Consider the following 16,605-nt stretch of genomic DNA (forward strand, 5'->3'; position numbering starts at 1 on the left):
ACCACAATTTAGCGGTCAGCACAGACTAGGACAAATCATGGTCAGCAGCATCTTAAGTGGGCCATTCACTATCATGTTCAAGCACAATACAATTTTGTAATATAGCCAAGCCCCTGGCGCACATGCCTCGCGACCCCATGCGATCACTTGTTAAATTTCAAAGCCAGCAGGCCTGGATGTTGGGTGCCCGAGGTCCTGCTGCCCTGGGATGGGGGCGATAATGTCCCCCATTAAAGGTGTACCCCTCATCTTGACGAGCTCGAGCAAAAGTATGAGACGGTTCTTATTTTGTCCGAAGGGGGAGCAAACCTGCACCCTCTATATGAGGTGCAAACTCCACCCACTTCGACCCGCTACCAGCGAGCGGCCCACTTGAGAAGCAGATGGAGGGAGCCGAGACAGAGCCGTGGACCTGGCCCCGAATCCGCTCGCTGATCCCGCAGCCCCCCCACTTCCTCCCACGTGAGCGCCTGATTTGGGGCGGGGGGAGAGAAGGAGGCGCTGCTGTGCTGCTCGTTCCGCGACTCCCCGAAGTTTGGACCCTCTCCGCTTCCCGTCCGCCTGAGGGTGACCGAGCGGCGGAGAGCAGGTGGCGCTCCAGAAGGTGGTGGCGGGGCACGGTCGTTGCGGCACCCGCCCCCTTCCTCCCCTTCATAAGATGGCGGCGTGTCCTCCTCCTGCTCAGCAGTTCTGCGTGGCCGAGGAACGGAGCGGCCACTGCGCCGTGGTGGATGGGAACTTTCTCTATGTGTGGGGGGGATACGTGGTAAGCAGGGAGGAGACGGCATGAGGGGTGGGATGGGCTTTGTTGCCACACGGCAGGGCCAACGCGCTGTGCCCCGCGGCACCCTGGGCTGGCCGGGAGCAGCGGTTAATAGCACCCGGGTTCCTCCGCGGCCCCCAGAGGAGCTATGGATAACTGCGGGTTAAGTCTAGTTCCTCGTGACAGGGCTGCAACCGCCACACGGACGGGGGGGGAGGGGCGTGCACGTTCTTCACGTAAATTCGGGAGCTGATTGGTGGGGCGGGACCCGCCGCGCGGGAAGGGAGCGGGTGTTTCAAATCTCAGCTGTCGAACGCTCGTGCTGCTGCGCTCGATTCTCAACGACCATAACGGCCGCCTCGCCGAGGTGAAGGGGCGCGTGGGTGGTGCCTCCAGGGAGCCCAAGGCTAGCAAATGAGCGTGGGGACTTCACTCCTGTCCCAGATACACTTCCCATGGGCTCCAGTGGGGTGTCCTGATAAAGATCACACACACCCCGTGCCCTCTTCACATTTCCTATGAGCTCCAGTGGGGTGTCCTGATAAAGATCGCACACACCCTGTGCCCTCTTCACATTTCCTATGAGCTCCAGTGGGGTGTCCTGATAAAGATCGCACACACCCCTGTGCCTCTTCACATTTCCTATGAGCTCCAGTGGGGTGTCCTGACAAAGATTGCACACACCCCTGTGCCCTATTCACATCTCCCTTCTGCTCCTGTCAGCAGTGGTTTTCTGAATAAAACACACACACCCCACACCTGTCTGGCCCCCTTCCTGTTTCCCATCTGCTCAGGGAAGAGTTCCTTAGCAAAAATGCTTCCATTTGTACCTATGTGCTGTCCACCCAGTCACATTTACCAGCTGCTTTGGGAGGGGATCCCAAGTAGGGACTCTTGTCATACACACCTGTCCCCAGCCACCATTTCTGTCAATGGTACCTAATGTGATTGTTCACTAAGCATGGAAAGTATGACACAAATAAACCACCCTGACACTTTAATACACCAGACTGGTAGGGTGTTAACTGTCACCAGAACAGAGGCAGCTAATAGGAGTTTCGGAGGGTATAGTTGTGGAGTCTGTGCTTGGAGGTAGCAGGACTTGATGAGTTGTGCATTTGATCTGGCTGTGGGTTCTTTGGCTGTTTGCTTTCTGTGTAGAGGCTGCATAGCTGGATCATAGGTACCTGAGTAAGCAGCTGAAATGGATCTGTTGGAGCAGCATAGCTGTTTGAATTCTCTGAGTAGTTAATCGCTCCCTCGTGGTGAGGGGCAGAGTTGAACTGAGCTAAGCAGGGAGACTTGGTCACTTGCCAGGCAAACTCAAGAGCCCTGAACAGAGGGCAGCTAATAGGAGAGTTTCAGAGGGAATTAAGAGAAAGATTATGAGAGGTTTTCCTTCCAGATTTGGTTCTACATGCGATTTCAAGATGGCCAGCAACGAACAGTGATGGTGACATGTAACGGAGGTCTTTTTTTCTTTACTGCATGAAGCCAGAAACGACTTCCTGTTAATGAAATGCAAATTGGTGGCCATTCTGCAGGATTGGAGTGGCAAATAAAGATAGTATTGAGAGGCTGAGGCATTCCTAGACAGTCAGGTTCAGGAAACATTGGTACCCCAGATTCAAGGAAGAACAGAGCTGGCCACCAAGAAGTCAGAAAGGAAGTCCGAGATGCAGCCTGGTGGTTTGTAACAACCAGAAGCAAGAACTATGCTGGAAATAGAGGAGGATGGTCAGGCTGTTGCCCTCAGAGAGAAAAGGACTAGGAAAAATTCTACACAGCCAGTAGTTTCCATTCAATACCAGGTCCTGTTTGGAAACAAAATCCAGCTGGTGAAAGGGAATGGAGAGATGTACAGGACACACCTCTTGATGTCAGCTTGGTCCAACCTGTAAGAAAATCAAGCTTTCCCACAAAGAGTTCTACAACTGTCCAAAGAAGACAGATGATCCTTGTTGGGGATTCGGTTCTCAGAAGAATTGAAAGAACATTCTGCAAGGGGCAGGTGGACATCAGGATGGTGTGCTGTCTTCCTGGAGCCAAGACATGAGACATTAATCCAAGATTGGATGGGCTTTTGAAGTTGACGGAAAGGGATCCATTGATGATGGTTCACATTGGCACCAATGACAGTGTGTTGCAGGATATCTCTCAGAAGAGTGCTGAAGATAAATGGTACCTATCTATAATGTGTAGGGTGAAAAAGCTGCGTGATCATGGACAACTTTAAATTTGAGTGACATATGCTGGAGATCTACTGTTTCCAGTACTAAAACATTCTTGAACATAAGAATGGCCAGACTGGGTCAGACCAGTGGTCCACCTAGCCCAGTATCCTGTCTTCTGACAGTGGCCCAATGCAAGGTGCTCAGAGGGAATGAACAGAATAGGTAATCATCAAGTGATCCATCCGCTGTCACCCATTCCCAGCTTCCGGCAAACTGAAGTTAGGGACACTTCAGAACATGGTTTTGCATACTTATCTGTCCTGGCTAATAGCCACTGATGAACCTATCCTCCATGAACTTATCTAGTTCTTTTTTGAACCCTTTTATAGTCTTGGCCTTCACAACATCCTCTGGCAAAGAGTTCCATAGGTTGACTGTGCGTTATGTGAAATATTTCCTTTTGTTTGTGTTTAATAGGCAGCAGATTAATTTCACGTGGTGACCTCCTAGTTCTTGTGTTATGAGAAGAAGTAAATCTTTCTTATATACGTTCTCCATACCACTCATGATTTTATAGATTTCTATCACATCCTCCCTTAGTTGTCTCTTTTCCAAGCTGAAAAGTCCCAATCTTATTAATCTGTCCTCATATGGAAGCTGTTTCATACCCCCCCAATCATTTTTGTTGCCCTTTTCTGTATCTTTTCCAATTCCAAAATATCTTTTTTGAGATAGGATGACCAGATCTGAATGCAGTATTCAAGATGTGCGCATACCATGGATTTATAAATTTTATAAGTGACAATTTCCTAACTCAAAAGTGTTCCAACTGTAAGGATATTTCAGGAGCACCAATCAGGCCCACAGATTACCTTACAAGCCTAGCAAAGCAGACAATCACTGCTTGCTGTAGCAGACGAATGCCACTGTAATTCCAAATTCAAATCCAAGGAACAGGTTTATTTTAGCATAGGCAAAGAATGCCACACCCTAGTGCAGTGGTTTTCAAACTTTTTTTCTGGCGACCCAGTTGAAGAAAATTGTTGATGCCCGCGACCCAATGGAGCTGGGAATGAGGGGTTTGGGGTGTGGGAGGGGCTCAGGGCAGAGAGTTGGGGTGTGGGGTTGAGGGCTGTGGGGTGGGGCTGGGAATGAGGGGGTCAGGGTGTGGGAGGGGGTCATGGATCTGTGCTGGGGGTGCAGGCTCTGGGGTGGGGATGAGGGGTTTGGGGTGAAGGAGGGGGCTCTGGGGGGGGGGGCTCAGGGCTGGGGCAAGGGATTGGGTCACGGGCTTACCTCAGGTGGCTCCCGGTCAGCAATGTAGTGGGGGTGTAAGGTAGGCTTCCTGTCTGTCCTGGCACTGTGGACCGTGCTCTGCCCTGAAAGCGGCCAGCAGCAGTTCTGGTTCCTAGGCGGAGGCGCGCAGCTTTTGCCTGCAGGCACTGCCCCCCCCAGCTCCCTTTGGTTGATAAAGGTTTGATATATTTAGACTTCTTAAGGCATTTGACATGGTACCACACAAAATTTTGATTAAAAAACTACAAACATATAAAATTAACATGGCATATATTTAAATATGTTAAAAACTGGCTAACTGATAGGTCTCAAAATATAACTGTAAATGGGGAATCATCATAAAATGAGTGTATGTCTAGTGGGATCCTGCAAGGTTTTTGGCCCTACGCTATTTAAATTTTTTATCAATGATGTGGAAGAAAACATAAAATCCTTGATAAAATTGCAAATGGCACAAAAACTGGGGGAGTGGTCAGTAATGAAGCGGACAAGTCACTGATGTAGAGCAATCGGAATCACTTGGTAAGCTGGGTGCAAGCAAACAATGCATTTTAATATGGGTAAATGTATACATCCAGGAACAAAGAATGTAGGCCATAGTTACAGGATGGGATACTTTAGCCTGGTAAGTAGTGACTCTGAAAAAGATTTGGGGGGTGTGGTGGATAATCAGCTGAATATGAAGTCCCAGTGTGATGCTGTGGCCAAAAAGACTAATGCAATACTTGGATGCATAAACAGCGGAATCCCAAGTAAGATTAGAGAGGTTATTTTACCTCCGTCTTCGGCATTGGTCCGACCGCTGCTGGAATATTGTGTCCCGTTCTGGTGTCCACGCTTAAAGAAGGATGTTGATAAATTGGAGAAGTTTCAGAGAAGATCCACAAGAATGATTAAAGGATTAGAAAACATGTTGATAGTGATAGACTCAAGAAGCTCAATCTGTTTATTTTAACAAAGAGAAGGTTAAGGGGTGATTTGATTACAATCACATGGGGAACAAATATTTAATAATGGGCTCTTCAGAGTAGTAGAGAAAGGTATAATATGATCCAGTGGCTAGAAATTGAATCTAGACAAATTCAGACTGGAAATAAGGGCTGTAATTTTTAGGGCTGTCAATTAATCGCAGTTACCTCATGCAATTAACTCAAAAAAATGAATCGTGATTTAAAAAAATAATCGCAGTTTTAATTGCACTGTTAAACAATACAATACCAGTTGAAATGTATTAAATATTTTGGATGTTTTTCTACATTTTCAAATATAATGATTTCAATTACAACACAGAATACAAAGTGTACAGTGCTCACTTTATACAGGTCTGTCGCATCTGACGCGCATTTAACATGCACAATTTCAGCTTTACGCGGTCGGCAAAAAAAAAAAAAGAGAGAGAGAGAACAATTTTAATACTGTACCTGTAGTGCGGGCGATTCCGCCCACCATTCATCTCAATGTAATTTTGACTATACGCGGTTTTTGCTTTACGCGCTAACCGCGAAACGGAACCCCCACGTAAGATGAGACTCGCCTGTATTACTTTTGATTACAAATATTTGCATTGTAAAAATGACAAACAAAAGATGGTCTTTTTCAGTTCACCTCATACAAGTACTGTAGTGCAATCTCTATCGTGAAAGTGCAACTTACAAATGTAGATTTTTTTTTTTTGTTACATAACTGCACTCAATAACAAAACAATGTAAAACTTTAGATCCTACAAGTCCACTCAATCCTACTTCTTGTCCAGCCAATTGCTAAGAGAAATAAGTGTGTTTACATTTACGGGAGATAATGCTGCCCGCTTCTTATTTACAATGTCACCTGAAAGTGAGAAAAGGCATTCGCATGGCACTTTTGTAGCCATCATTGCAAAGCATTTACGTGCCAGATATGCTAAACATTTCGTATGCTTCTTCATGCTTTGGCCACCATTCCAGAGGACATGCTTTCATGCTGATGATGCTTGCTTAAAAAAATGCGTTAATTAAATTTGTGACTGAACTCCTTGGAGGAGAATTGTATGTCTCCTGCTCCATGGCTTTACCTGCATTCTGCCATATACACCTCTACCCCGATATAACGCGACCTGATATAACACGAATTCGGATATAACGCGGTAAAGCAGCGCTCCAGGGGGGTGGGGCTGTGCACTCCGGTGGATCAAAGCAAGTTCGATATAACGCGGTTTCACCTATAAGGCGGTATGATTTTTTGGCTCCCGAGGACAGCATTATGTCGGGGTAGAAGTGTATTTTGTATTATGGTAGTCTAGAATGACGACCCAGCATATGTTGTTTGATTTAAGAACACTTTTGCTGCAGATTTGACAAAACACAAAGAAGGTTCCAATATCAGATTTCTAAAGATAGCTACAACACTCAACCCAAGGTTTAAGAATCTGAAGTGCCTTCCAAAATCTGAGGGAGGAGGTGTGGAGTGTACTTTCAGAAGTCTTAAAAGAGCAACATTCTGATGCAGAAACTACAGAACCTGAACCACCAACAAAGAAAATCAACCTTCTGTTTGTGGCATCTGACTCAGATGATGAAAATGAACATGTGTCGGTCTGCACTGCTTGGGATTGTTATCAAGCAGAATTTGTCATCAGCATGGACGCATGTCCTCTGGAATGGTGGTTGACACATGAAGGGACATAATCTTTAGCACATCTGGCACGTAAATATCTTGCGACGTCGGCTACAACAATGCCATGCAATGCCTGTTCTCACTTTCAGGTGACATTGTAAGCAAGAAGCAGGCAGCATTATCTCCTGCAAATGTAAACAAACTTGTTTGTCTGAGTGATTGGCTGAACAAGAAGTAGGACTGAGTGGACTTGTAGACTCCAAAGTTTTACGTTGTTTTATTTTTGAATGCAGTTATTTTTTTTACATAATTCTACATTTGTAAGTTCAACTTTCACAATGAAGAGATTGTACTACATTATTTGTATTTGGTGAATTGAAAAAATACTATTTCTTTTGGTTTTTCCATTGCAAAGATTTGTAATAAAAAATATAAAGTGAGCACTATCCACTTTGTATTCTGTGTTTGTAATTGAAATTAATATATTTGAAAATGTAGAAAACATCCACAAATATTTAAATAAATGGTATTCTATTATTGACTGCATTTTTAATCATGCGATTAATCGTGATTTTTTTTATCACGTGACAGCCCTAGTCATTTTTTACCAGTAAGAGTAATTAACGATTGAAACAATTTACTAAGGCTTAGGGTGGATTCTCCATCCCTGCCAATTTTTAAACCAAGATTGGATATTTTTCTAAAATATATGCTCTAGGAATTATTTTGGGAAAGTTCTATGGCCTGTGTAATACAGAAGGTCAGATTCGATGATCACAGTGGTTCCTTCTGGCCATGGAATCTATGAATCTGTGATATATGAATCAATGAATTATGTGCCATAATTTGCCATCTGTCCAGGGTTCCTCATATGTAGCTCATGTTCCTGCTTCAGATTGATAGCCCCTGATATTTTAAGTAAAACTGTTATTTATGTAAAGATCTTTCTTCCTCGCCCCCTCAAAAAAAAAAAAAATCCATTAATTGTAATGCAAGTCAGTAGTAAGGTGATAAGATGTGTCCATATTTTTCCATCAGTGGGCCATATTCAGTTCTGGTGTAAACAAGTGCAATACCACTGAAGTCACCTGAATCTGTCTAACTTAACCATTTCTGAATTTTGTCTGAAATATCCTTAATAGCCTTCTGTGACTGGAGTCCCAAGGGAGCCAACGGAGGTCACTCAGGGTGAACTGCAAAGAATGGGGCAGACAATCCCCAAAACTGGTGGATATTCCAACACTTAGATTTACTATGCCAGCACAAAACAGATTCTATAATATCTTACTGGTTATCCAGAAGCTAACAACACAGTTCCCTGAAAGGTTTCAGAGTAGTAGCCATGTTAGTCTGTATCCACAAAAAGAAGTGGGCTGTAGTCCACGAAAGCTTATGCTCTAATAAATTTGTTAGTCTCTAAGGTGCCACAAGTACTCCTGTTCTTCTTTTTGAGTTCCCTGAAAGTAACCCAGCCTCAGGCCTCCCCTAGATACCCAAGTCAAATATGATGAAGATTGCTGAAAATCTTATTTATCATATAAAAAAGTTCTACCAGTCCCAAAGGATCGGACACATTACTTCCCAGGTTAATGAATATTTCAGTTCTTACCCAAATACACGCTTTCTGCCAATTCTTATTAACTAAACTAAAATTTATTAAAAAAGAAAAGATAGAGAGTATGGTTAAAAGATCAGTATACGTACAGACTTGAGTACAATCTTGAAATTCAAATTCATAGCAGAGAGGGAGAGCTTTGTAAATGCAGAGTTCTTTCAGAAATAGTTCATAGGTTATAGTCCAATGTTTATATTCAGGGCCGTCCAGTCAGGACTGGGATTTCAGTCCTTATGGCTTAGGCTTCCCCTGCATGAAGCCTCAAGCAGATCTGAGATAAACAGGATCAGGACCACAATCATTTTTTATACAGTTTCAAGCCTTCTTTGACAGCTTGAAGTCCTTTGGCAAACAATAGGCATTCATGGGAACTTTGAAGTGGACCCATTTCCTAAGCATCGCCGGTAATTACCCACACAGATTAATATCAGGCAATTGCCTGTTTTTCCACCATTCACAGATGATTTGCTATACATTTCTAGGAGATGAATACAGCGCTATCCTATGTTTACAATTCATTTAAATGTGAAGATGTCCTTTTGATCTCTGAATTAACAGAATACAGCATAGACAGGGACTGTTTGATTACATTGTTGATCACTACCAATATATATGTAAATACACAAAAACACAAACATTATCTCCCTATATGTCCTTAAGGGTTGAATTTGAGTTATTTATTTTCCAGTCATGCATCACATTTTAAAACACTGGCATCTATGCCCCGCACAAACACAAGCATGCAGTTCATTCCACTGAAAGTTTTAATGAAGATTAATGGCAAAATATGGAGAACCACTGTTTCCCTTTCTGTTAGTCCCACGCCTGTACAAGGTGGTAACATGTTTCAAATAGCACAAGCAGTATTTTGTATTTTCATTTATATTCTACTGAATAATCAAGCCTAAGTAAATATCCAAATTCCACTAGTTTTATGTCTAAGAATTCTTTATCATAGGGCTAAGCACAGAATAGACAGCTGAGAAATCCTCAGTGTTAATACTACCTCTGCCAGTGGCTGGCTGGATATCCTTGGGCAAACACATTTTCAGAGGTGTTTACTATTTTTGTGTACCCTAATTCTCTGTTCACTGACTTTGGGAGACCAACTTGAGACAACTAGTGTCTGATTTTCAAGGGTTTTCCCATGAAGAGCTGTGGGGTTCTCAGCACCACCAAAAGTCACGCACAATGGCCCAAATTCCCAGTCTGTCTCAAATTGGGCACATAAAATTAGTGAACACTCCTGAAAATGTGAGCTTTGACCTCTGTCTGCGTGTCAGTTTGCCCTTATTACTTCACAAGGGTGTTGTGTGGATTAGGTCACTATTTTAACAGTTCTTTAAAGATATAAAGTGCTTTATTAATACTAGCATGACACTTTGCAGTTGACCAGCATTCAGTGAAATCAGCATTTTTATTCTTAACACCAATTATATTAATTCAGGGCTTGTTCATATAAATAAATGCTTGGCTTCCCACCACAGGAGCCCCCAAATCCATTTGCACATGGTCTTACACATCATGTGGTCTTATACATTGTGAAAGTTGCGAACTGTACATCTGAGAACAGAACCTAACAGGTGCTTTCAAAAGTCTGGTTCCGTAGATAACCAAAGTTGGCAGTTATACTTTCAGAATACAGTACCCAAATTTGGAAGGAAATAATTATAAGGCATCAGTTATAGTGAAGATGTTAATGTAAGCAACTGTTGCACAGGCTTACTACCTTGGAGTTAACTTTGATTCTTCTCTCTCTTTTCTCCTTTCATCCAGACTTTTTTCTAGATCCTTCTGCTTCTTCCTCTGCTATGTTCCTGTATTTTTTCCCTTGCTCTCAGTTCCTGCTACCTTTTGGTGTTTCCCCAAGTCCTCTTCCACTTTGTTCCCCAAGAATTCATTCTGATTCCAATCTTATCACTCAGGTTCCTTTATTTGGAATACAGGAAAGCTACTATGAGTTCATCAGACTTAAGCATAGGGGGTGGGTACAGTGCATACCACATATCAAAAGTTACACACCAAACCTCTTCCTTTATATACATTTACACATTATATTGCATTTACTATACTTTGTAACAGACATTTTGTAATTGTCTTGTTCACTTTGTAGGAACCAGTCCCTATGTGGCATGCTCTGCCCATGTACTGTCCATGCATGACTTACTCTACCTCATCTTATGTTCCATGCTTATCTTATTCATTTTATCTTGTCCATTGCAAGTGATTCCCTAGATGATTCCCCCTTATCTTAGCTAGTGCATATGTTCAGTTTCCAGCCTGCTAATCTCCCTAATCCTGTCTTCCAAGAAATGAGGCCTCACCCATGTCCAGTTACTCATATCAAGTCAGGCCTACACTGTAAAGACACTGATTCATATTATAATTATCACCAACCTTAATATTGCAACCTCCTTCTCTCTGACTTCCTATCTCTTCCCTCCATTCATTCAAACCATTGTTACCAAAATAATTTTCCTTTCCCAACCATTCTCCCCTATTTGAAAACCTTCCCAGGTTTTCAATCTCCGGCATTAAATTTAAGCTTCACCTCTTCTTTATGGCATTCCATAGCTTAAGATCTTATATCTCTGCCTTCTTCTTTTCCTATACTCTTCCACTCTCCCCCTACCACCACACACAACCTCTTTCACTCATATCTCTCATCAGACCTCAATTATGCCTGGAAAATCCTCCCAATTAAAGATGGCTTGCAAAGCAAACAAAAAGTGATCTTGTGCCTTTCTCTATTTTATGATATAAAAAGAAGCCCTTCGTTTTTTAAGTGTGTTTTTTTATTTTTTTTTATTTGGTGGTTTGTTTGTTTATCCAAAATTTAAAATCTGGCCTCTCATTTGCAATATGTCAATATTGGAGGACACAGACATGTTGATTGGGAGATCTGAGTCCTCAGCTGAAGGGCCCAAGGTATTGAAATCCCATTTTTTAAAAAAAGTTTTCTTTCAACTCTTTATTCAAGTATTTGAGTGAAAGTGGTGTTTTAAAAAAAAAAAGTCTTAAAATAAATCCCAGCCCCTCCCAATTAATAAGGTTTCACTTCATGATTTTACTGCTATCATCTTACCAGTTTGTCTAGCCATCCATAGAGACTTTCAGGAAACACAGGTGAGACATGACCTGAATTGCTATTGCGGGAAAATAAAAACATAAAAACCCTTTAAAAAAAAGTATTTAAGGCCATATCACAAAGAAGCAAAAGGGGACAAACCTAATTATTTATTCCTTGGCAGGTCATCTTCAATGTTATATAGGTGTATTTGGGTAGCAAGGATTACAATACAATGAAAACTGGTTGAAGTAACCACTCAAGGGACCAAGAAAGATCAGTTATTTAATTACATTTATTAATCAGTAGTAGTCTAATAAAAGCAGATAGCTGTTCTCTATTCTGTTCTCTAGACTGATTCTTGCCTGCATATTTATACCTGCCTCTGGAAACTTCCACTACATGCATCTGACGAAGTGGGTATTCACCCATGAAAGCTTATGCTCCAATACATCTGTTAGTCTATAAGGTGTCACAGGACTCTGTCGCTTTTTACTCTATTTTGGAGATACTTTGGGGTAGTCTCTTAAAAAAGAAGCTTGCCTAAGTGTGGTTTCTTGTACTGGTTGTGCTGTGCTTTGCTTCATGTTGCAACTACAATGCAAAATGTACTGGCTTTTAATCATAATTACTATATTTCTTGACTGCACTTAATCATTTTCCTGAGTTGCTACTGCTTTTCACATTTTCTGCAAGATGGCCACTGTGCATTAAACTGATATTGCTAGTTGAATATGGAACTACTCCCCTCCCTCTCTCTCTCTCATTTCCTGCAAAGCCAAACTTGCTTTTTTTCCAGTTTACCCCTGTGAAAGTGAGTGAGTAGAACTGGTATTAAGCAATTAATAAAACTATTGCATAGGGACACCATTCTGCATATATGCTTTATTTTTTATAATGCTTCAAAAATAAAAATAAAACCTGTTTTGAACTTACAATGTTAAATATAAAATACTAGCGCTATTGAGCTGTTCCAGTTAAAATTATCATGGAGCACACATTGAGCATAAAAATTTTATACAGTCTTTGTGAATTGTCTCACTAAAAAATTGTGAAATGTTCCTAACTAGCATGTAATTTGATGATTTTTGAATTGTAATGACGTATGATACATAACTGATGAAATATTTTGCATATTTGTTTTCTTTTAGTCAATTGAAGAAAATGAAGTGTATTTGCCTAATGATGAACTTTGGCTCTATGAAATTGATAGTGGGTTATGGTAAGCCATTTTATTTATATTTAATGAATTTGCAAAATGTGCTATTTACACCTGAGTATTATTACCTATGGTAAAAAGACTATTATTTCAGATACATAAATGTGGTCTGTTTCATGTCTCTTGGCTGCTTAAATAGCCTGCATTCATTTACTGTAAAAATTTAATATCTGATGTATATTTTGCAATAATGTCTTCAGATAAGAAAATACCTATGTAAGCACAGTAATTTTTTTTCAATGGGATGTTTCCAATGTTAATTTTTTAAACATAGTTTAAGACTTGTTAAATGTAAAGAGCCACTTATGTATTTATACTGTCTCAATGAACTTTTAGGTTAAAATGAATATTAAATACAACAAGATTAGAGTGCTTGATCCTTTTAGGATTACTTTCTCCTTGTTGTTATTACTTAATCATATCAGAAATATGTTTGCATAGATAATGTATTTTAAACATTTAAATCAGATTAAAATCTTACACATCACTAGCAATATAATATTTAAGTTTTACATCAAATTGTATTTACACATTTTGGGGAGGTGGGTCTAGTAGCGATACCAATTATTAAAATTGCCTGATACTTCCCATTATCAGACCCTATTTTTAGTTGCATGTAATTTTGCCAAACTTTAGCCATGTGGGCTGAAATTTTCCATGCTGGGTGTCTGTGATATAATATAATATTTTAAATTTCAGCCAAAATGGGTTGAGCTGTTTAAGAATGAGGCTAGGGGAAAATATGCTGTTTTGCCCAAGTTAAAAAGTTATTGAGCCCTTATCTTTGAAATGCTCCATGCTTTGGTGCAGGGACTTGAAATTTGGCAGGGGACGCCTTTTGTCATAACATCCATCCAAGTTTGGCCAATTTATAAGCATTTGAAAAATTGCAGTTTGCACATGCTCAGTAGAGACTTGCTAGAGCTAACAGCAAAAAGTCTCAAAAAAGATTCTGTCCTCAGTGAGCACACCTGATAGTGCTGACCAGACTGCTGATGTGCCCTCCTCTCAGAGCAACTGTGTGTTCCCCATCCTGTTATATCTCCTACTAGTACTGCTTTGCTTTTGATGTATTTTGGTTTGTTTGGGAGCAAAATTATGAGATTTTAATATATTTACTAAATGGCAGGACAATGCACCTAATGGAAGGAGAGCTACCTACTTCTATGTCAGGAAGTTGTGGAGCTTGCATCAATGGGAAGCTGTATATATTTGGCGGATTTGATGATAAAGGATACAGTAATTGGGTATTGTAATCTTTTAATTCTGGAGTGTATTTTAATCGAATGACTACTAATGCAGAACTTCATTTAACAAAGCATTTAACCTTGCATTTAACTAGAGGGAAAAATCTAAGGGTGAGATTTTGGTTTTATTTTAGAAAAGGTGCACTTTAAAATACTTTAAATTGTAGATCTGATTCTTTAGTCCCTCTGCATCTGTACATCTCCAATTGACTGTACTGTGAGTTTTGGCTGGGTTAAGACTGCAAGATAATGCCCGGTATGTTTTGTTTTTTATTTTGATTTCTCAAGTTTGCAAGTATTTCCAAAATTAATTGTATTTCTGTGAGAAAAATATATTTGCAAGCATAATTAGACTTACCTCACATTTGTTGCTTTTTCTTTGCTCTTTAGCGGGCAAGTGGCATTTGCTTTTCTAGGATTGTCAGATAATAACTACTTAATATTAACATATGACTGCTAATTTCCCTGTTGATTGCAGGTAATTAAATACTAATAAGGAATGAAATGGGGAAAATGGATTATTCAGTGGATTAATGTAATGGAAACCAGAATTTCAGTGTAGATTAGAAAACAAGTGAAATGAGTTTGATAGTTCAACTAATCTGCAGCACTTCTGCACCTAGTTAGGTTCTGTGTACACTGAATTTATAATCAATACTGCTTGTGGACAGAGCATTAGATTGAGACTAACAGGTGAAATAGTGGTCCCATTGAAGTCAATGGCAAAATTCTTACTGACTTCAGCAGGGCCAGGATTTCACCCGAAAGGCATCATCAAAACTGAGAGGGGGAGATTTTGCTGCTTCTTCCTGCATTTTACTTGTAATTAGTCAGTGAACCAATCTCTTACTGTCATAAGCATTATAATTTGTCAATTGCACTCAGATTTCTTTTTTTATATAAGAAAATTATTGTTCTTTTGCTCTTTGTAATCACATCTATTGCTGATTTGTGCTTGATTCTTCAAAATCATTTATTTTATACTTAAAATATTATAATTTTTCTTTTAAGCTGTATTATGTTAATTTGCGAACAAGAAATGGAACCTATAAATGGAAAAAAATTACAGACTTTAAAGGTCAGCCTCCTACACCACGTGACAAGCTTTCCTGTTGGGTGTATAAGGACAGGTAATATATCAAGAGTATTTTTAATCCCTACTAATCAAAGGGAAGAAGTGTTATATTATAGGTAGAACACAAAACTGGAAGTCCAATTCAGACTCTGACTTACTCTCTGACCTTGGACAAATCTCTTAACATCTCTGTCTCTCAGTTTTACCACCTGTAAAATAGGAATAATCATACTTACCAATCCTAATTTATGGAGATGTTGTTGTGAGATTTAATTATTTTTAAAGTGCTTTGAGATCCTTGGGTGCAAGACACTATTCAGGTGCTAAATATTACTTTTTATTTAGCTGATGACTTATTAAACTGGTGTTAAAGTTCATTTACTGAATTTTTAATTGCTCATGAAATTACAAAGATTATGCTATAAAACATTGTTATATTGGTATAATTTAAAATTATATTTGTTTGCAAAAATATTGACAATAAGAAAGGGTATTTCAATGAATAACTCCCTGCTACAAAGAGCAAAGTTGAGAATACAAGCTAGGTATTTGTATTGTAAATGCTTCTTAGCATATTTAGCCAACTTGGTTGTAAAAGTTCTTTAAATTATTTGAACATATTAAACTAAAAAACAAATGTGTACAATTTCTTTAGATTTTATATTAACCATTAAAGGTAACTATGGTGGTAGAATTGGTCACAGAGAAATAAATCAATTGTATATAAGGGCTATTTGCTGTAAAAGCTATTGTAAACAAATAAGAGTTACATGATATATAATGAACAAAATAAACAATTCATTTATTGATTTCTAGACTCTAGGTCATCCAGGGTGTGACAAAAAAAACCCCAAACCCAACACATTTAGTATTTAGTACTGCATTTTGGTTTTGAAACTCTGAATTAGCTGCGAGATGTATAAAGATGTATGCAGCCATGCATCTCTTTTTAGCTGTTGATACCAGGGTGTTCAAGAGCATGAATTAATTTATTCAAAGTAAAGTTTAATTTATGTACAGAATGAAGATCCACCCATTTCAGGTGGAAGTATGTGAGTAACTCAACACTTTTGTGAAATGTACATCTTTGGGGGCAAACTACGCTCCATTTTGAAATCAGTCCTCAGAAGATGTGACTCTGAAGATGAGTATTCCGTAGAAGCTTGCACAATACTGGGAAATAACTAGAGAGCTGCTGTAACTCTGCTTTGTTAGGGATGCCAGCCTTCCATCATCCCTTGTAACCTCTCTTCTGTACAAAATCCTCATCAAACTGCCACCTCCCAAAACAGCCCAATACAGCACCAAATGTTCACAACCACTACTGGTAAAAAAAAATATAATCTGGTAAAGGTGTGTGTGCAGAAGGGTGAAATGGGGGCAGAGTTAAGCTTTGTTCTGTGGTGTGTAGTAGTTCTGGCAGTGCTGAGGTGTGATAAACTTGTGCGTGGAAGAGTAGAGCGTGTAGCTTAACTTCATTTCCTTGGTTTTGTGCGTTTGTATCAGGCATGTTTATGTGTGTAGCAACACAAAGTTGTGTAGTAATTATATACAGTA

The 16,605-nt window shown here is 40.0% G+C and overlaps 1 protein-coding gene across 3 annotated transcripts in view; it reads left to right on the forward strand.

Annotated features, from left to right (window-relative positions):
* The first annotated feature begins 331 nt into the window (after positions 1-331).
* KLHDC1 (kelch domain containing 1) overlaps positions 332-16,605 on the forward strand; it is a 54,306-nt gene continuing 38,032 nt past the window's right edge. For 2 of the 3 annotated variants that reach the window (XM_034768583.1, XM_034768585.1), the window contains exons 1-4: positions 471-766; positions 12,659-12,729; positions 13,856-13,973; positions 14,985-15,103. In XM_034768583.1, the coding sequence (XP_034624474.1) occupies positions 659-766; positions 12,659-12,729; positions 13,856-13,973; positions 14,985-15,103 (416 nt within the window). In that variant the 5' untranslated portion in view covers positions 471-658. The other variant, XM_034768586.1, reaches the window with a different exon arrangement.

The sequence above is a fragment of the Trachemys scripta genome, chromosome 4 (genome assembly GCF_013100865.1).
Source record: "Trachemys scripta elegans isolate TJP31775 chromosome 4, CAS_Tse_1.0, whole genome shotgun sequence".
Classification (NCBI taxonomy): domain Eukaryota; kingdom Metazoa; phylum Chordata; order Testudines; family Emydidae; genus Trachemys; species Trachemys scripta.